The sequence below is a fragment of the Pelobates fuscus genome, chromosome 4, assembly GCF_036172605.1.
Source record: "Pelobates fuscus isolate aPelFus1 chromosome 4, aPelFus1.pri, whole genome shotgun sequence".
In the NCBI taxonomy this organism is placed as follows: Eukaryota; Metazoa; Chordata; class Amphibia; order Anura; family Pelobatidae; genus Pelobates; species Pelobates fuscus.
The window spans coordinates 30,666,470-30,685,281 of record NC_086320.1 but is presented as its reverse complement, the minus strand read 5'-3'; the positions used below and the strand labels follow the sequence as shown (position 1 = coordinate 30,685,281).

At 41.4% G+C, this 18,812-nt stretch overlaps 1 protein-coding gene across 2 annotated transcripts in view; it reads right to left on the bottom strand.

Annotated features, from left to right (window-relative positions):
- Nucleotides 1–1,011: 1,011 nt before the first annotated feature.
- The window catches only part of DNAAF11 (dynein axonemal assembly factor 11), a 96,100-nt gene continuing 78,299 nt past the window's right edge, over nt 1,012–18,812 (bottom strand). For both annotated transcript variants that reach the window (XM_063450258.1, XM_063450257.1), the window contains exon 12: nt 1,012–1,598. In XM_063450258.1, coding sequence (XP_063306328.1) covers nt 1,415–1,598 — 184 coding nt within the window. In that variant the 3' untranslated portion in view covers nt 1,012–1,414. The remainder of the gene's footprint in view (nt 1,599–18,812) is intronic.

Below are 18,812 nucleotides of genomic sequence, written 5' to 3'. Positions count from 1 at the left end.
GGCAGGACGTGTGAGCAAAAGATTGTGAGAAGCTTTACTTCATAGTACAGACGGTAAGGGTTTTGTATCCCTATGATGATGTATTATATATAGAATATCAACATTTTCTGCATCTTTTACCACAGATACATAAGTAAATATAAATAAATCAAGCAAATGGTGAATAACAAACAAATTAAAGTGAACAGAAGTAAAATGTGTGGTTGAGCCTGCTCAAGAGAGTTTACAATCTAGAAAAAATAGGGTACAGGCTCAGAGTGTAACATATTCATCCACACCTTGCGGTATCCGCGTTCAGCAGCCATGCGTCAGTGTACCTGACTCCTGCAACATGTTGGTGGACGCCAGCTGCTGTGGATCCACGCCAAATTATAGCCCCACGTCCGCCCATGGTAATGATGATGTCGGCGTAATGATGATTTCGGCCAATCAGATTTGTAAAAGGCTTATTTAAACGCATTTTTACTTCTCCTCATTGCCCTGTCGTGGTTTCCAATAGTGGTTGTCCGAAACTGTGTTCCTGAGCGTTTATTTCTGGTTATTGACTTTGGCTTTGTTTTGACTTCCCTGTATTCTGATATCCCTGACTCCTGTCTTTCCCTTATCGTTGCATCCCATTCTGTGACCCCGACCTCGGCAAGTATTCTGACTATTCTTTGGTATCTTAAGTCCGGCCATTCTAAGGCCTGGTAGGACGTTACCTTTTAGTCCTAGGTGTGATACATTTCTACGTGCGGATCAACAAGTAATCCTGACACAGAGAAGAGGTAATACAAAAGTGGAACCTGGTGGAAGAGAGGTTGTGACGTCTGTAATCTGCAACTGTAGTAGGTACGCCACTGCTTTACACATAAAGCACTTCAGCATGATAGAGTGCTTTAAGGGTTTGGAGTGTCCATTTAACAAAAGGGTAAGAGTTCTAAAGCACATGGGCTAGCTGTGAATCCAACTAAACAAATGTGAAAATGTGGTAAGGCAGCTGTGGAGTAGAAAGTTACATTCTGGAAACACTGCAGGTATGAAATAGGTTTATTTTATAGTTTGTTCTTGTCTATGCATAACAATACATGAGAATCATTTGATCTATTCAAGGTAGAATTTCAAGAAATTAAATTAGCCCACTTTTTGCTGAATAGTAATACACTGGGCAATTCAAACAGAGCTTATGAAACACAAACTACTCTTTCCATTCCAGTAATTATCATGTTGAATGCATTGAATAAACATATTAAAGACAATTATGAATATTTTATAATGAATGAAGAAGTCATATTTTATTTACACAGATCTTTAATTCGTTGACTCTAATCTAATATTTGTACAAATGCTTTGTGTAGCTCACGTTGTGGCAGATATTGTTGAGATCTTACAGTTCTGTGTTGAACAGAACATTATATTTGAGGCTAGCTAGTCTTCATATGAGAGGGGGGACATCAGGGTCATCTATAAAGTATTCATTATTTTCGATGACTTTTGGCATGCCGGTCTGTAACTGAAGTGGCCCCTGTGGTGCAGAGCTCCTTTCTTTGACAATATTAGCCAAGTCAGGAAATGAATAAGCCTTAGGATCTACTTCAAGTTTCTCAACTGGTTTTGTGCTGCAAAGTAAGAAGAAATGATAAAGTGTAAACAGAGATTACTGCGCATGTTACCATTCACAAACACTCACAAAATGCTGACAACCAGAAAACAATGCAAAGAAACATAGATAAAAGTAAATGTTTTCTTTTTTGTTCTAAAAAAAAATCCTTTTCAGAATTCTGTTTAAACCAACCTCTCCATATTACTAATGTTATTTTCATCCAATATAAGAATAATACATTTAGAGATGTGATTATTGTTTGAGGATTAAAGGAATCCCCCCACTGAATAAAAAGTTGAAAATCGCCTATGGATCAAATGACATGCATACGTTTAAATGACAGAGCCGCTTTAACTGCTCACAAAGAGTATATCCTTCAACGTCCTAAGATATAAATGAATATCATATACGACTATTCACAAAGGTGTGAACGTTGTCAGGAATTGAAAGTGAATTTCAATTCGTAGGATTTTTCACACAGCTAAACCAGAAACATAGCCGACTCAGGAGAATGCCTCCAGTTCAGATTGAGGCCTAACATTGAAATGTAAGTTTGATTTCTTGATAGTTCATGCTTTAGGGAATAACCCTGAAAGTATTTTCTCAGGAAATATATATTTTGCTAGTTTTTTTTTTCCAATAGATTGTGATCATTTGAAAAAGCTTATCCAAAAGAATTAAATTGAGGCAGCTGTTACAGATATTATTACGCATTGTGACGAATAAGAAAACATAATACCCCAGGAAAGAGACACTGAACTAATAAATATTAAAGGGACACTATAGTTAACAGAACAACTACAGCTTAATGCACTTGTTTTGGTGAGTATAGTCAATCCCTGCAGGCATTTTCATGTAAACACTGCCTTTAAAAAAAAAAAAAAGGCAGTGTTTACATTACTGCCCTCTGACCTATGGTCACTTAGATGGCCATTAGAGGTGCATCACTCTGCATGGAGGCGCTGAAGTTCCTTATAGAGATGCATTGACTCAATTCATTTCTACAAGGATATGCAGATTAGCGTGGCACAGCGTTTGGCTCCACCCCCTGCCTCCTTGGCTGAGATAATCAGAATTGACGAACTCAGCCAATCCAATGCTTTCCCACATGAAATCATTGGATTGGATAAGATTGTCAATTCTGATGATCTCAGCAAAGGAGGCGAATCAAGGGGAACCAGCGCCAGTTGACCCGCGTGACGTTGGAATAAAGGTAAGTTTATGGCCCTTTTAAGGTTTAACACTACAGGGTCAGAATACATGTTTGCATTCCTGACCCTATAGTGTTCCTTTATGGATGAATGCATACAGTCAATAAAACTGTAAACAGCAGTCTGCATTGTGTTTGGGGTACAGGGTACTAAATGCTGTTCTATATTAGCTCAACCAAATCTGCAGAAAATGTAGGTTTAACCCCTTAAGGACACATGACATGTGTGACATGTCATGATTCCCTTTTATTCCAGAAGTTTGGTCCTTAAGGGGTTTAAAGGGAAATTCCAGCCACTAAAACAACTCATGCATTTTATGGTCTTTTGGACTAGATAATTGGCTGTATATTTGCATGTACAGAGAGGTGCATGATGACACAGGTCCACCCTGCCTGCCCCTCCCTCCTATGCAATGCTTTTATCTAATTATACTGTTGTACATGCCACTAAGTAGCACAGCAAATGTTTATCAGAGTCACAGTTTAGTTGACTACTTTCATAGAAAGTGGACAAGTGAAATACAAGCCCTGGACACCCCTGTTCTGATTGGATCTGCTAGTCAGTCCCCTCACACAGTGTGCAATAAAAAGGCAGCTCGACACATTTTTATATGTGGGTTCTCTCTTCTGTATAGACTAGTTACTGGATCTACACTTTAATCCTTGCAGTGCCGTGTTAAACATGTCAAAGAATTCAATTCCATAGACCAGCATGAGATGTTTGGGTTGGGGCAAGTTTCTGGTGAGGACACACAGGGTCCCCCTCTAGCATAAGGGGGTCCAAAAGGTAGCACCCCACCTGTCGTACAACTCCCACGATGATATGCCAGCTGGGGATTTACCATTTTCCCAACCTTGCAGGGTAGTGTTTGTGAGTTTTAATTTAAGCATGTTTTTGCATGTGTACTTGTATGTACTATTGCCATTGGAATGCAATGGTAAAGGGATGTGTCTGCATGTTGTGTTGGTGTTTGATTGCTGGGATGTACACACATATACACATACAGTGCCATGTACAGTACATATACATACTTACACATATATAAATACATATTAACACACACAGATACACACATACATATAAAAATTTGTGTGCAGGAGGGTGGCTTCCTTGGGGTACTGCTGATGCTACCTGAGACTGATGGGTGTGTGGGTCAGGAGCTGCCTCTCTCTTTGCTCCTCCCCTTCTTTCTGCGTGGCTCTCTCTGATAGTGACAGGAAGTGACCTGCTGTCACTTCCTCCCAGCATCATGATATTACAGGGGCAAGACTAGGCTGTTAAAAGGCCATTGCGCCAGACCGTGCCTCTGTTCACCAAAGCCCATCCAGTGGCCCTAAGTGCATGGGCCACCCAAGCTTACGGGCCCTGGTGCCGCCACACGGGTTGCACCGGCGGTAGTTCTGCCACTGAGGACACAGCTAAAGAAAGTCTGAAGTTAGTAAATTATACGTGCCACAAATCTATTAAAAATCTTGTTTTATCATATATTACTTTGGATTGGTTGTTTTTGGATATTTCTAAATTCACTATCTATATAATGCACTAAAAAGGAATTGGTAAATTACAGCCTGAAGTGCCCCTTTAACGTGATAATAAAAAGTGTGTTTCTTTATTGCTACCGTATGACTGTATAGCTTATTTTATTTAGTGTTCTAAGAAACCAAAAATCATGGGGCTTCCATTTAAACACTGCCATATTTTGTAATTAGACATGTTATTGTTACTATGCTACATAATAGCCAGGTGCATAAACAGAAATACTATAAGAATCTAGTCATGTGGAGAATGGTTAAGAAATACGGATCGGAAGCTGTTGGGACTTAGCATGCGGTGCATGTTGGTTCAAAGCAAACCTAAAATTGTAATTCAATAGAAAGAACAAATCCACATCACGCAGGGAACTGCCTCTCAGTTAGATATATAACAATCTTCGCATAATCACTGGGAATGAGTAACAAGGTGGGAATTCAACGCTATGAACTGATATTGTGCAGAGTCAATGGCACAATCTTCGCATAATCACTGGGAATGAGTAACAAGGTGGGAATTCAACGCTATGAACTGATATTGTGCAGAGTCAATGGCTCAGCATCCAAAATGTTTTTTTGGCCAGTTAAAGACGTTTTATTTGTAGAAATATTATGGCGCTCCTTCATTAAAGGAACATTAGAGTCAACCAGATCACTTCAACTCAATGAAGTGGTTTGGGTCCTGTCATTTCAGCCATGCAATGTAAAATATTATAGTTTTTTTTAGAAACTGCAATGTTTATATTGTAGGGCTAAATCCAACTTTTAGTGTCTGTCTTCCCGACAAGGTGCTTCTCTTCCAGGCAGAGGATTTGATTGGAGGAGCACAGTGTTTGGCCATGCAGAACTTGTTCCAATCGATTGGTTCTCTATGAGAAGCGATGGATTGGAGGAGATCGCGGGTGATGTCTGCCTGGATGCTGACATCACTGGGACGCAGATCTGGATGCTACAGTGGAGAAGTCCCAATGCCGGAAAGGAAGTGAGTAACCAATCATTCATTTTGACTGTGCTGGAATTTCACTAAAATGTCAACCCAGTCAAAAGATATACTGAAACTAAAGACTACTTTGTTTCAGTATATTCCTACCCCTGTCATAGCTAGACACTGGGCGGTAGTGTCAATCGCCCAGTCGTCACCAGTGACTGTTGCAGGAAATTGGCTGTCGATGAAAAGAATCTCTCTGTGTTTGGAGGATCCCGCGAGACTGGCCTAGTCTGGCGCAGAAGAGCCAGAAGCAAAAGAGGATCGTCCGGAAGATGGCGGCGCCTGTGAAGGACAGGTTCAGGTAAAATAAACTCACCTTTTCCTGTCCCCACTAGCCACCGGACCCCCTGCAGCGATGTCACCAGCAGGGGTTTTACAAATTATGCAGTGACAGTGCCACTTTAATTTTTCATATTCAAAGAGAGGTGGACAGAAGGGAACGATTGTAAAATAAAGTAAACCTATAGTCGCGAAAGTAACAAATTGTAGTAAGGTGACAACCTAAAATTTGATCCAGAACAGCAGAATTTGAAAACCATTACAACTCATCCAGTTCATACCACTCAACATTGGCCTCAATTTAATGTTTTTGAATAAGCTTTTCAAATGATCACAATTTGTTGAAAAAAAATCTTTCCAAGTGATTTATCTACAAAAAAAAAAAAATCACACTGCGCTCCGTGATAAGGGAGGAGATCCAGGAGATGCAGAGGGACCTCACCCCCCTAGAGCACCGGGTCACAGAGCTGGAAGCAGACTGCCTGCAGGCCTCCCAACACTCTCAAGCCGCAGATAACGCCACCTCCAGACAAGGCAAAGTCCTCCTGGACCTGAGGAAGCAGGTTGAAGACCTTGACAACCGTGGCCGGCGCAACAATATCCGCATTAGAGGCCTATCAGAGAGAGACGGCGAGGACCTCGTTGACACCCTGACACAGCTCTTCACGCAAATCCTCGGGGAGGAAGCCCGACAAGGAAAGAGCCCATAGAGCTCTCTGACCTCGCCCGAGATGTCATCTGCTGCCTATTATCCTTCCACCACAGGACTTACCTGGACGCACAAGTCTCCCTGTTCCAGGATCTCTCCCCGCTGACCCTAGATGGACGCCAAGCACTGAGACCGCTCACCTGCATGCTCCAAGACAGGAGAATACCGTACAAATGTGGATATCCAATTAGCCTACAGGCACGGAAGGATAACACCTGGTCCACTCTGCGATGGCCAAATGACGTGCTTGGGTTCCTGTGGGCCATGGGCCTACCAGCGGTGGCAAACCCAAATTGGATCCTGGAGGGTACCCCACAGCGCCTCAACCCGACCATGGGACCTGATAGACCATACTCACCAGGCAACCGGGGCGGTTGGCCCCGACGGAGAGGGGGACCTGACGGTCCCAAAGAATAAAGCACTGCATCGCCCTGGTGGCGTCCGTCCTCTGAGCCAGATCTGCCCGGCTCACTGAGTGTCTGTCCTCTTGACTCTGGCTTCCGCCCTTGCTCCTACCGGTGCCCCGGAATCAGAAGTGGAGATGACCATGGGGGTACGTACACTCCACTCCTGGCACCGCAGCCCCCATGTTCTCACCCCCACTGGGATCCCTCCCTCGCCGGGATCTCACCCGCACCGGGATCTTACCCTCACTGGGAACCGACCCACCCCGGGATCTCACCCTCACCCCAAATGGCCGGGTTCAGCAACGAGTGGGTGAGGTTTGTTTGAGAGGGGAACTGGGCATTGGCCTTACCCATTCATGTCGATAGGAGGTGGCGCAGCCTGATTCCAGGAACATCCCACACAAGGTGCACAAACAGACAACCAGCCTGGATCCCCGCTGATGCCCGAGAACTGAGCACCAGACTGTCCCCTACCGACACTGTCACAGGTACTCCCACATGGACATACCCCGGTACTCTGCAAACACGTTCCCCAGGGACCGGCCCCCGAGGAGTCGGGCATGCCCACTGCAACCTTCCAGGCAAACTGGGTCCCAGGGCCAGGGGAACTAAAGCTCCAAAGGCACACATGGGGAGGGAGGAGGGCAGCTGGCTAGGGTGGAAGTCCGACTGGGATGGGGCCCATCCCCAGCCGTGGATGGGGAGCCTGACATGGGGACGGGTGGGGGTGCTGGGGGGATGGGAAAGGACAATAGGGCAACGGGGTCTGACTGAGGGGGGATACCTGACGTGGGGGACCCCTCCGTTAGGCACATCCATAGCAGACCAAAGGGGTACCCCCACTGCTCCCAGCCGACGCCAACTGACGAGACCAGACCCTAGTATATGAAGAGTAACAGGACTAGCCTTCTACACCTTCCCACTGAATGGGGGGCCTCACACGCGACCGGTAGGCCGCGACGCAGACGTGACCCAGCCGAGACACACGACCGGCGACTGGAGACGGAGGAACTGATGCCCAGGGGCACAGAGGGGGCAGGGAGGACCCGGCCGGTACGACTGACCCGCACCTAGTACGCCCGGGGGTAACACCGAGGCTCCCTCAAATTCCCACTGATCATACTATGCTCCCTAGCTAATTCATAAGGTTCCGTTAGAATAACCGATTCCGTGCACTCATGCACACTCTATCATCATTAGCTAATACGAAATGTTCAGTTGGAATAACTGTAGCCATTACCGGGTACACACCCAAGTGATGTTCCATAACAATGCCGTTACACCTAGCTAACTCACTAAGGTGCAGGTGACCTAACTAATGTTGGTAAATTGTACGCACCCACGTGATGTTCCATGCAATACTGTTCTCGTTAGATAATTCACAAGGTTCAGTTTAAATAACTAATGTTGTTGTTATGTACACACCCATTTAGTAGCCCTTCCCTGAACTCTCTCTAAAGTACAAATATCCTTCTGGAGATATGGTCTCCAGTACTGCGCACAATACTCCAAGTGAGGTCTCACCAGTGTTCTGTACAATGGCATGAGCACCCTCTTTCTACTGCTAATACCTCTCCCTATACAACCAAGCATGCTGCTAGCATTTCCTGCTGCTCTATTACATTGTCTGCCTACCTTTAAGTCAAAAATAATCACCCCTAAATCCCTTTCCTCAGATGTTGAGGTTAGGACTCTATCAAATATTCTGTACTCTGCCCTTGGGTTTTTTTATCCACATTAAATGTCAGTTGCCAAAACTCTGACCATTTTTCTAGTTTACCTAAATCATTTGCCATTTGGCTTATCCCTCCTGAAACATCAACCCTGTTACTTATCTTAGTATCATCAGAAAAAAACCATCAAGACCTTCTGCAATATCACTAATAAAACTATTAAAGAGAATGGGTCCAAGTACAGAACCCTGAGCTACGGTGACAAGCCCATGCTTCGAATATACTCCATTGACTACAACTCTCTGTTGCCTGCCTGTCACTCTTACCCATTCAACAATATTGGAATCCAAACTTAAATATTGCAGTTTATTGATAAGCCTTCTATGTTCAACAGTGTCAAAAGCCTTACTGAAATCTAGGTAAGCAGTGTCTACTGCACCACCCTGATCTATTATTTTAGTTGCCCAATCAAAAAAATCAATAAGACATTGAAAACATGCATGGGCTACAGAGGGGGGAAAATTAGTTCCTATTTACCGATGGAAATTTCACCCCCCTCAATCATTCAGTTTACAGGATATTTGACATGTAATTCTTCTTTTAGGTTACTTTTGGGCCACTAAAAAGACAAAATAGACAGTCTCATGGCACAAAGCATTCGTTCCTAATAAATGTGTTGCATTAACCAGAAGGAAGCGACTATATTGATCGACAACATTCTCCCAGCTAAATTACCTTTCAGATACTTCAGAGTCTATTAAGACATTTCAGAATACAGCACAGGCTGTTAACTCTAATATACCAGGATGTCTTTTTGACCAACCAGCATTACATAATATAATTCACACTGAATGTTTAATAAGTCATAGGTTCATAATTCATGGATTAAATTAAAATAAAAAGCACCTACTAATGGAAGTAGGGGCATGGATAAAACATAAGGACTTTTAGCTTCTCTTCTACACCCTACACGTTGAGCCTATTATATTTTCGGATAATTTTGGCCCTACTTATGGCCCTGCATGGGAAGCATTTCCTTGCACACCACTTCCCTAAAGCGTACCTGCCATGGGACACATATGTTTATTTAATTTAAATGTAAATTACATTTCATCTGTACATTGTGCTAGCAAAATTTTCAGCAATTGTATAGATTAGGAGAAAAAAAATCAAACAATCTAAAAATAGGTCCTTCCCACAACTGTCAATCAATTCTTTAGCAAAGTGTTGTCATAAATCTAAGCAGGAGAACCCTCCTAGAGGCATTTCTCCTGCTTTCTGGCACAAGTATCACCCCTTTACTACCTGTTGCTATCTGAAATATGTTTTAAGTTATGGATTGGTTAATAAATATCTAAACTAGTTCTTGGGGGACATATAAAGTCAGAAGTTGGCATTTGTATAATAATCACATATATGTCGGACACCACTGAACAATGCTCCACACTTATATGAAAGGCTGGATTTGAAGAGCAGTGGTGTCCAATAAGCTCAAAATGCAATATTATGATATATTATTATGATTGTTTTATGGTAGTCAGAACTAATACGATAGCCTTACAAATTACAATTGTAGTATGTTTAAAATATGGTATTATGGGTATACAGGACTGACATCACAACCCAGAAAAAAAAAGAACCACAACATACTTGGTAACCAAACATCTGATAAAAATTTGTCTAACTCATTATTTTGCACAACTCAAATCCAACCTGTTCTATGCAAAGGGTTTCTTTATGGCTGTGCCCACTTGCTAGTTTGGCGTATTGCAAAAATGTCACAGTCATGACGACTGCAGACTCGGAACACAAATGTAGGTGTGAACATCAGATATAAAAAAAAAAGAATCAGTATTTCTCAAATTACAAATTCTTTATTTATCTGGGGTCTCATGCTGCTTAATTGCAATTTTGCTTGAATGCCTTAAGATAGAAACTAAACAGCTGGAGGACTAAATCAAACTCCTAATTAGTGGAAAAAGTCATAAAATGGTCTATTAGGAAAATTAAGGAAATAACATTTAGAGATGAATTTCATTAGGCAATGAATAATTCTGGCTGTTATTTCTAGCTTTGAGGAAAAAAAGGCTACATTTGGTTGAATGCATCCTGCGCATTGCATTTTTCAAAATGGATTCATTCAGCATGAAAACCTTTCTACTCTGCCGGAGAAGATGAAAATCACCAAAATACAGACTGATAAGGTAGGTTTTAGCAATAAAGTGTACAATACGTTGTAGTGATAATAGGGCTTGCTTTTTGTCATCATAACTACGGTGCAGTCACTGCAACATGAACACGAAACAGCAACTTACAGTTAGTATGATAAAGGCCAATCATTTATGTGCAGTCTTCTTATCTAACTGATGAGGTCGGATTAGTTTAGAATGGCACTATAGAATGCACAGCAATATTCAGCCTATAGTATGCTATATGAGGCAGTATCCAGGTTACATAGTATGCTATGTGGCACTATAGAATGCACAGCAATATTCAGCCTATAGTATGCTATATGAGGCAGTATCCAGGTTACACAGTATGCTATGTGGCACTATAGAATGCACAGCAATATTCAGGCTATAGTATGCTATATGAGGCAGTATCCAGGTTATATAGTATGCTATGTGGCACTATAGAATGCACAGCAATATTCAGCCTATAGTATGCTATATGAGGCAGTATCCAGGTTACACAGTATGCTATGTGGCACTATAGAATGCACAGCAATATTCAGCCTATAGTATGCTGTATGAGGCAGTATCCAGGTTACATAGTATGCTATGTGGCACTATAGAATGCACAGCAATATTCAGCCTATAGTATGCTGTATGAGGCAGTATCCAGGTTACATAGTATGCTATGTGGCACTATAGAATGCACAGCAATATTCAGCCTATAGTATGCTATATGAGGCAGTATCCAGGTTACACAGTATGCTATGTGGCACTATAGAATGCACAGCAATATTCAGCCTATAGTATGCTGTATGAGGCAGTATCCAGGTTACATAGTATGCTATGTGGCACTATAGAATGCACAGCAATATTCAGCCTATAGTATGCTATATGAGGCAGTATCCAGGTTACACAGTATGCTATTTGGCACTATAGAATGCACAGCAATATTCAGCCTATAGTATGCTATATGAGGCAGTATCCAGGTTACATAGTATGCTATGTGGCACTATAGAATGCACAGCAATATTCAGCCTATAGTATGCTATATGAGGCAGTATCCAGGTTATATAGTATGCTATGTGGCACTAAAGAATGCCCAGCAATATTCAGCCTATAGTATGCTATATGAGGCAGTATCCAGGTTACACAGTATGCTATGTGGCACTATAGAATGCCCAGCAATATTCAGCCTATAGTATGCTATATGAGGCAGTATCCAGGTTACACAGTATGCTATGTGGCACTATAGAATGCCCAGCAATATTCAGCCTATAGTATGCTATATGAGGCAGTATCCAGGTTACACAGTATGCTATGTGGCACTATAGAATGCACAGCAATATTCAGCCTATAGTATGCTATATGAGGCAGTATCCAGGTTACATAGTATGCTATGTGGCACTATAGAATGCACAGCAATATTCAGCCTATAGTATGCTATATGAGGCAGTATCCAGGTTACATAGTATGCTATGTGGCACTATAGAATGCACAGCAATATTCAGCCAATAGTATGCTATATGAGGCAGTATCCAGGTTACATAGTATGCTATGTGGCACTATAGAATGCCCAGCAATATTCAGCCTATAGTATGCTATATGAGGCAGTATCCAGGTTACATAGTATGCTATGTGGCACTATAGAATGCACAGCAATATTCAGCCTATAGTATGCTATATGAGGCAGTATCCAGGTTACATAGTATGCTATGTGGCACTATAGAATGCACAGCAATATTCAGCCAATAGTATGCTATATGAGGCAGTATCCAGGTTACATAGTATGCTATGTGGCACTATAGAATGCCCAGCAATATTCAGCCTATAGTATGCTATATGAGGCAGTATCCAGGTTACATAGTATGCTATGTGGCACTATAGAATGCACAGCAATATTCAGCCTATAGTATGCTATATGAGGCAGTATCCAGGTTACATAGTATGCTATGTGGCACTATAGAATGCACAGCAATATTCAGCCTATAGTATGCTATATGAGGCAGTATCCAGGTTACATAGTATGCTATGTGGCACTATAGAATGCACAGCAATATTCAGCCTATAGTATGCTATATGAGGCAGTATCCAGGTTACATAGTATGCTATGTGGCACTATAGAATGCACAGCAATATTCAGCCTATAGTATGCTATATGAGGCAGTATCCAGGTTACACAGTATGCTATGTGGCACTATAGAATGCACAGCAATATTCAGCCTATAGTATGCTATATGAGGCAGTATCCAGGTTATATAGTATGCTATGTGGCACTATAGAATGCACAGCAATATTCAGCCTATAGTATGCTACATGAGGCAGTATCCAGGTTACATAGTATGCTATGTGGCACTATAGAATGCACAGCAATATTCAGCCTATAGTATGCTATATGAGGCAGTATCCAGGTTACACAGTATGCTATGTGGCACTATAGAATGCACAGCAATATTCAGCCTATAGTATGCTATATGAGGCAGTATCCAGGTTACACAGTATGCTATGTGGCACTATAGAATGCACAGCAATATTCAGCCTATAGTATGCTATATGAGGCAGTATCCAGGTTACATAGTTTGCTATGTGGCACTATAGAATGCACAGCAATATTCAGCCTATAGTATGCTATATGAGGCAGTATCCAGGTTACACAGTATGCTATGTGGCACTATAGAATGCACAGCAATATTCAGCCTATAGTATGCTATATGAGGCAGTATCCAGGTTACACAGTATGCTATGTGGCACTATAGAATGCACAGCAATATTCAGCCTATAGTATGCTATATGAGGCAGTATCCAGGTTACATAGTATGCTATGTGGCACTATAGAATGCACAGCAATATTCAGCCTATAGTATGCTATATGAGGCAGTATCCAGGTTACATAGTATGCTATGTGGCACTATAGAATGCACAGCAATATTCAGCCAATAGTATGCTATATGAGGCAGTATCCAGGTTACACAGTATGCTATGTGGCACTATAGAATGCACAGCAATATTCAGCCTATAGTATGCTATATGAGGCAGTATCCAGGTTACACAGTATGCTATGTGGCACTATAGAATGCACAGCAATATTCAGCCTATAGTATGCTATATGAGGCAGTATCCAGGTTACACAGTATGCTATGTGGCACTATAGAATGCCCAGCAATATTCAGCCTATAGTATGCTATATGAGGCAGTATCCAGGTTACATAGTATGCTATGTGGCACTATAGAATGCACAGCAATATTCAGCCTATAGTATGCTATATGAGGCAGTATCCAGGTTACATAGTATGCTATGTGGCACTATAGAATGCACAGCAATATTCAGCCTATAGTATGCTATATGAGGCAGTATCCAGGTTACATAGTATGCTATGTGGCACTATAGAATGCACAGCAATATTCAGCCAATAGTATGCTATATGAGGCAGTATCCAGGTTACACAGTATGCTATGTGGCACTATAGAATGCACAGCAATATTCAGCCTATAGTATGCTATATGAGGCAGTATCCAGGTTACACAGTATGCTATGTGGCACTATAGAATGCACAGCAATATTCAGCCTATAGTATGCTATATGAGGCAGTATCCAGGTTACACAGTATGCTATGTGGCACTATAGAATGCACAGCAATATTCAGCCTATAGTATGCTATATGAGGCAGTATCCAGGTTACATAGTTTGCTATGTGGCACTATAGAATGCACAGCAATATTCAGCCTATAGTATGCTATATGAGGCAGTATCCAGGTTACATAGTATGCTATGTGGCACTATAGAATGCACAGCAATATTCAGCCTATAGTATGTTATATGAGGCAGTATCCAGGTTACATAGTATGCTATGTGGCACTATAGAATGCACAGCAATATTCAGCCTATAGTATGCTATATGAGGCAGTATCCAGGTTACATAGTATGCTATGTGGCACTAAAGAATGCACAGCAATATTCAGCCTATAGTATGCTATATGAGGCAGTATCCAGGTTACATAGTATGCTATGTGGCACTATAGAATGCACAGCAATATTCAGCCTATAGTATGCTATATGAGGCAGTATCCAGGTTACATAGTATGCTATGTGGCACTATAGAATGCACAGCAATATTCAGGCTATAGTATGCTATATGAGGCAGTATCCAGGTTACACAGTATGCTATGTGGCACTATAGAATGCACAGCAATATTCAGCCTATAGTATGCTATATGAGGCAGTATCCAGGTTACACAGTATGCTATGTGGCACTATAGAATGCACAGCAATATTCAGCCTATAGTATGCTGTATGAGGCAGTATCCAGGTTACATAGTATGCTATGTGGCACTATAGAATGCACAGCAATATTCAGCCTATAGTATGCTATATGAGGCAGTATCCAGGTTACACAGTATGCTATGTGGCACTATAGAATGCCCAGCAATATTCAGCCTATAGTATGCTATATGAGGCAGTATCCAGGTTACACAGTATGCTATGTGGCACTATAGAATGCACAGCAATATTCAGCCTATAGTATGCTATATGAGGCAGTATCCAGGTTATATAGTATGCTATGTGGCACTATAGAATGCCCAGCAATATTCAGCCTATAGTATGCTATATGAGGCAGTATCCAGGTTACACAGTATGCTATGTGGCACTATAGAATGCCCAGCAATATTCAGCCTATAGTATGCTATATGAGGCAGTATCCAGGTTACATAGTATGCTATGTGGCACTATAGAATGCACAGCAATATTCAGCCTATAGTATGCTATATGAGGCAGTATCCAGGTTATATAGTATGCTATGTGGCACTATAGAATGCCCAGCAATATTCAGCCTATAGTATGCTATATGAGGCAGTATCCAGGTTACACAGTATGCTATGTGGCACTATAGAATGCACAGCAATATTCAGCCTATAGTATGCTATATGAGGCAGTATCCAGGTTACATAGTATGCTATGTGGCACTATAGAATGCCCAGCAATATTCAGCCTATAGTATGCTATATGAGGCAGTATCCAGGTTACACAGTATGCTATGTGGCACTATAGAATGCCCAGCAATATTCAGCCTATAGTATGCTATATGAGGCAGTATCCAGGTTACACAGTATGCTATGTGGCACTATAGAATGCACAGCAATATTCAGCCTATAGTATGCTATATGAGGCAGTATCCAGGTTACATAGTATGCTATGTGGCACTATAGAATGCACAGCAATATTCAGCCTATAGTATGCTATATGAGGCAGTATCCAGGTTACATAGTATGCTATGTGGCACTATAGAATGCACAGCAATATTCAGCCTATAGTATGCTATATGAGGCAGTATCCAGGTTATATAGTATGCTATGTGGCACTATAGAATGCCCAGCAATATTCAGCCTATAGTATGCTATATGAGGCAGTATCCAGGTTACACAGTATGCTATTTGGCACTATAGAATGCCCAGCAATATTCAGCCTATAGTATGCTATATGAGGCAGTATCCAGGTTACACAGTATGCTATGTGGCACTATAGAATGCACAGCAATATTCAGCCTATAGTATGCTATATGAGGCAGTATCCAGGTTATATAGTATGCTATGTGGCACTATAGAATGCCCAGCAATATTCAGCCTATAGTATGCTATATGAGGCAGTATCCAGGTTACACAGTATGCTATGTGGCACTATAGAATGCACAGCAATATTCAGCCTATAGTATGCTATATGAGGCAGTATCCAGGTTATATAGTATGCTATGTGGCACTATAGAATGCACAGCAATATTCAGCCTATAGTATGCTATATGAGGCAGTATCCAGGTTACACAGTATGCTATGTGGCACTATAGAATGCACAGCAATATTCAGCCTATAGTATGCTATATGAGGCAGTATCCAGGTTATATAGTATGCTATGTGGCACTATAGAATGCCCAGCAATATTCAGCCTATAGTATGCTATATGAGGCAGTATCCAGGTTACACAGTATGCTATGTGGCACTATAGAATGCACAGCAATATTCAGCCTATAGTATGCTATATGAGGCAGTATCCAGGTTACATAGTATGCTATATGTATTCAGGTTACACAGTATGCTATGTGGCACTATAGAATGCACAGCAATATTCAGCCTATAGTATGCTATATGAGGCAGTATCCAGGTTACACAGTATGCTATGTGGCACTATAGAATGCACAGCAATATTCAGCCTATAGTATGCTATATGAGGCAGTATCCAGGTTACATAGTATGCTATGTGGCACTATAGAATGCCCAGCAATATTCAGCCTATAGTATGCTATATGAGGCAGTATCCAGGTTATATAGTATGCTATGTGGCACTATAGAATGCCCAGCAATATTCAGCCTATAGTATGCTATATGAGGCAGTATCCAGGTTATATAGTATGCTATGTGGCACTATAGAATGCACAGCAATATTCAGCCTATAGTATGCTATATGAGGCAGTATCCAGGTTACACAGTATGCTATGTGGCACTATAGAATGCACAGCAATATTCAGCCTATAGTATGCTATATGAGGCAGTATCCAGGTTATATAGTATGCTATGTGACACTATAGAATGCCCAGCAATATTCAGCCTATAGTATGCTATATGAGGCAGTATCCAGGTTACATAGTATGCTATGTGGCACTATAGAATGCACAGCAATATTCAGCCTATAGTATGCTATATGTATCCAGGTTACATAGTATGCTATGTGGCACTATAGAATGCACAGCAATATTCAGCCTATAGTATGCTATATGAGGCAGTATCCAGGTTACATAGTATGCTATGTGGCACTATAGAATGCACATCAATATTCAGCCTATAGTATGCTGTATGAGGCAGTATCCAGGTTACACAGTATGCTATGTGGCACTATAGAATGCACAGCAATATTCAGCCTATAGTATGCTATATGAGGCAGTATCCAGGTTACATAGTATGCTATGTGGCACTATAGAATGCACAGCAATATTCAGCCTATAGTATGCTATATGAGGCAGTATCCAGGTTACATAGTATGCTATGTGGCACTATAGAATGCACAGCAATATTCAGCCAATAGTATGCTATATGAGGCAGTATCCAGGTTACATAGTATGCTATGTGGCACTATAGAATGCCCAGCAATATTCAGCCTATAGTATGCTATATGAGGCAGTATCCAGGTTACATAGTATGCTATGTGGCACTATAGAATGCACAGCAATATTCAGCCTATAGTATGCTATATGTATCCAGGTTACATAGTATGCTATGTGGCACTATAGAATGCACAGCAATATTCAGCCTATAGTATGCTATATGAGGCAGTATCCAGGTTACATAGTATGCTATGTGGCACTATAGAATGCACAGCAATATTCAGCCTATAGTATGCTATATGAGGCAGTATCCAGGTTACATAGTATGCTATGTGGCACTATAGAATGCACAGCAATATTCAGCCTATAGTATGCTATATGAGGCAGTATCCAGGTTACATAGTATGCTATGTGGCACTATAGAATGCACAGCAATATTCAGCCTATAGTATGCTATATGAGGCAGTATCCAGGTTACATAGTATGCTATGTGGCACTATAGAATGCACAGCAATATTCAGCCAATAGTATGCTATATGAGGCAGTATCCAGGTTACATAGTATGCTATGTGGCACTATAGAATGCACAGCAATATTCAGGCTATAGTATGCTATATGAGGCAGTATCCAGGTTACATAGTATGCTATGTGGCACTATAGAATGCACAGCAATATTCAGCCTATAGTATGCTATATGAGGCAGTATCCAGGTTACATAGTATGCTATGTGGCACTATAGAATGCACAGCAATATTCAGCCTATAGTATGCTATATGAGGCAGTATCCAGGTTACATAGTATGCTATGTGGCACTATAGAATGCACAGCAATATTCAGCCTATAGTATGCTATATGAGGCAGTATCCAGGTTACATAGTATGCTATGTGGCACTATAGAATGCACAGCAATATTCAGGCTATAGTATGCTATATGTATCCAGGTTACATAGTATGCTATGTGGCACTATAGAATGCCCAGCAATATTCAGCCTATAGTATGCTATATGTATCCAGGTTACATAGTATGCTATGTGGCACTATAGAATGCCCAGCAATATTCAGCCTATAGTATGCTATATGAGGCAGTATCCAGGTTACACAGTATGCTATGTGGCACTATAGAATGCCCAGCAATATTCAGCCTATAGTATGCTATATGAGGCAGTATCCAGGTT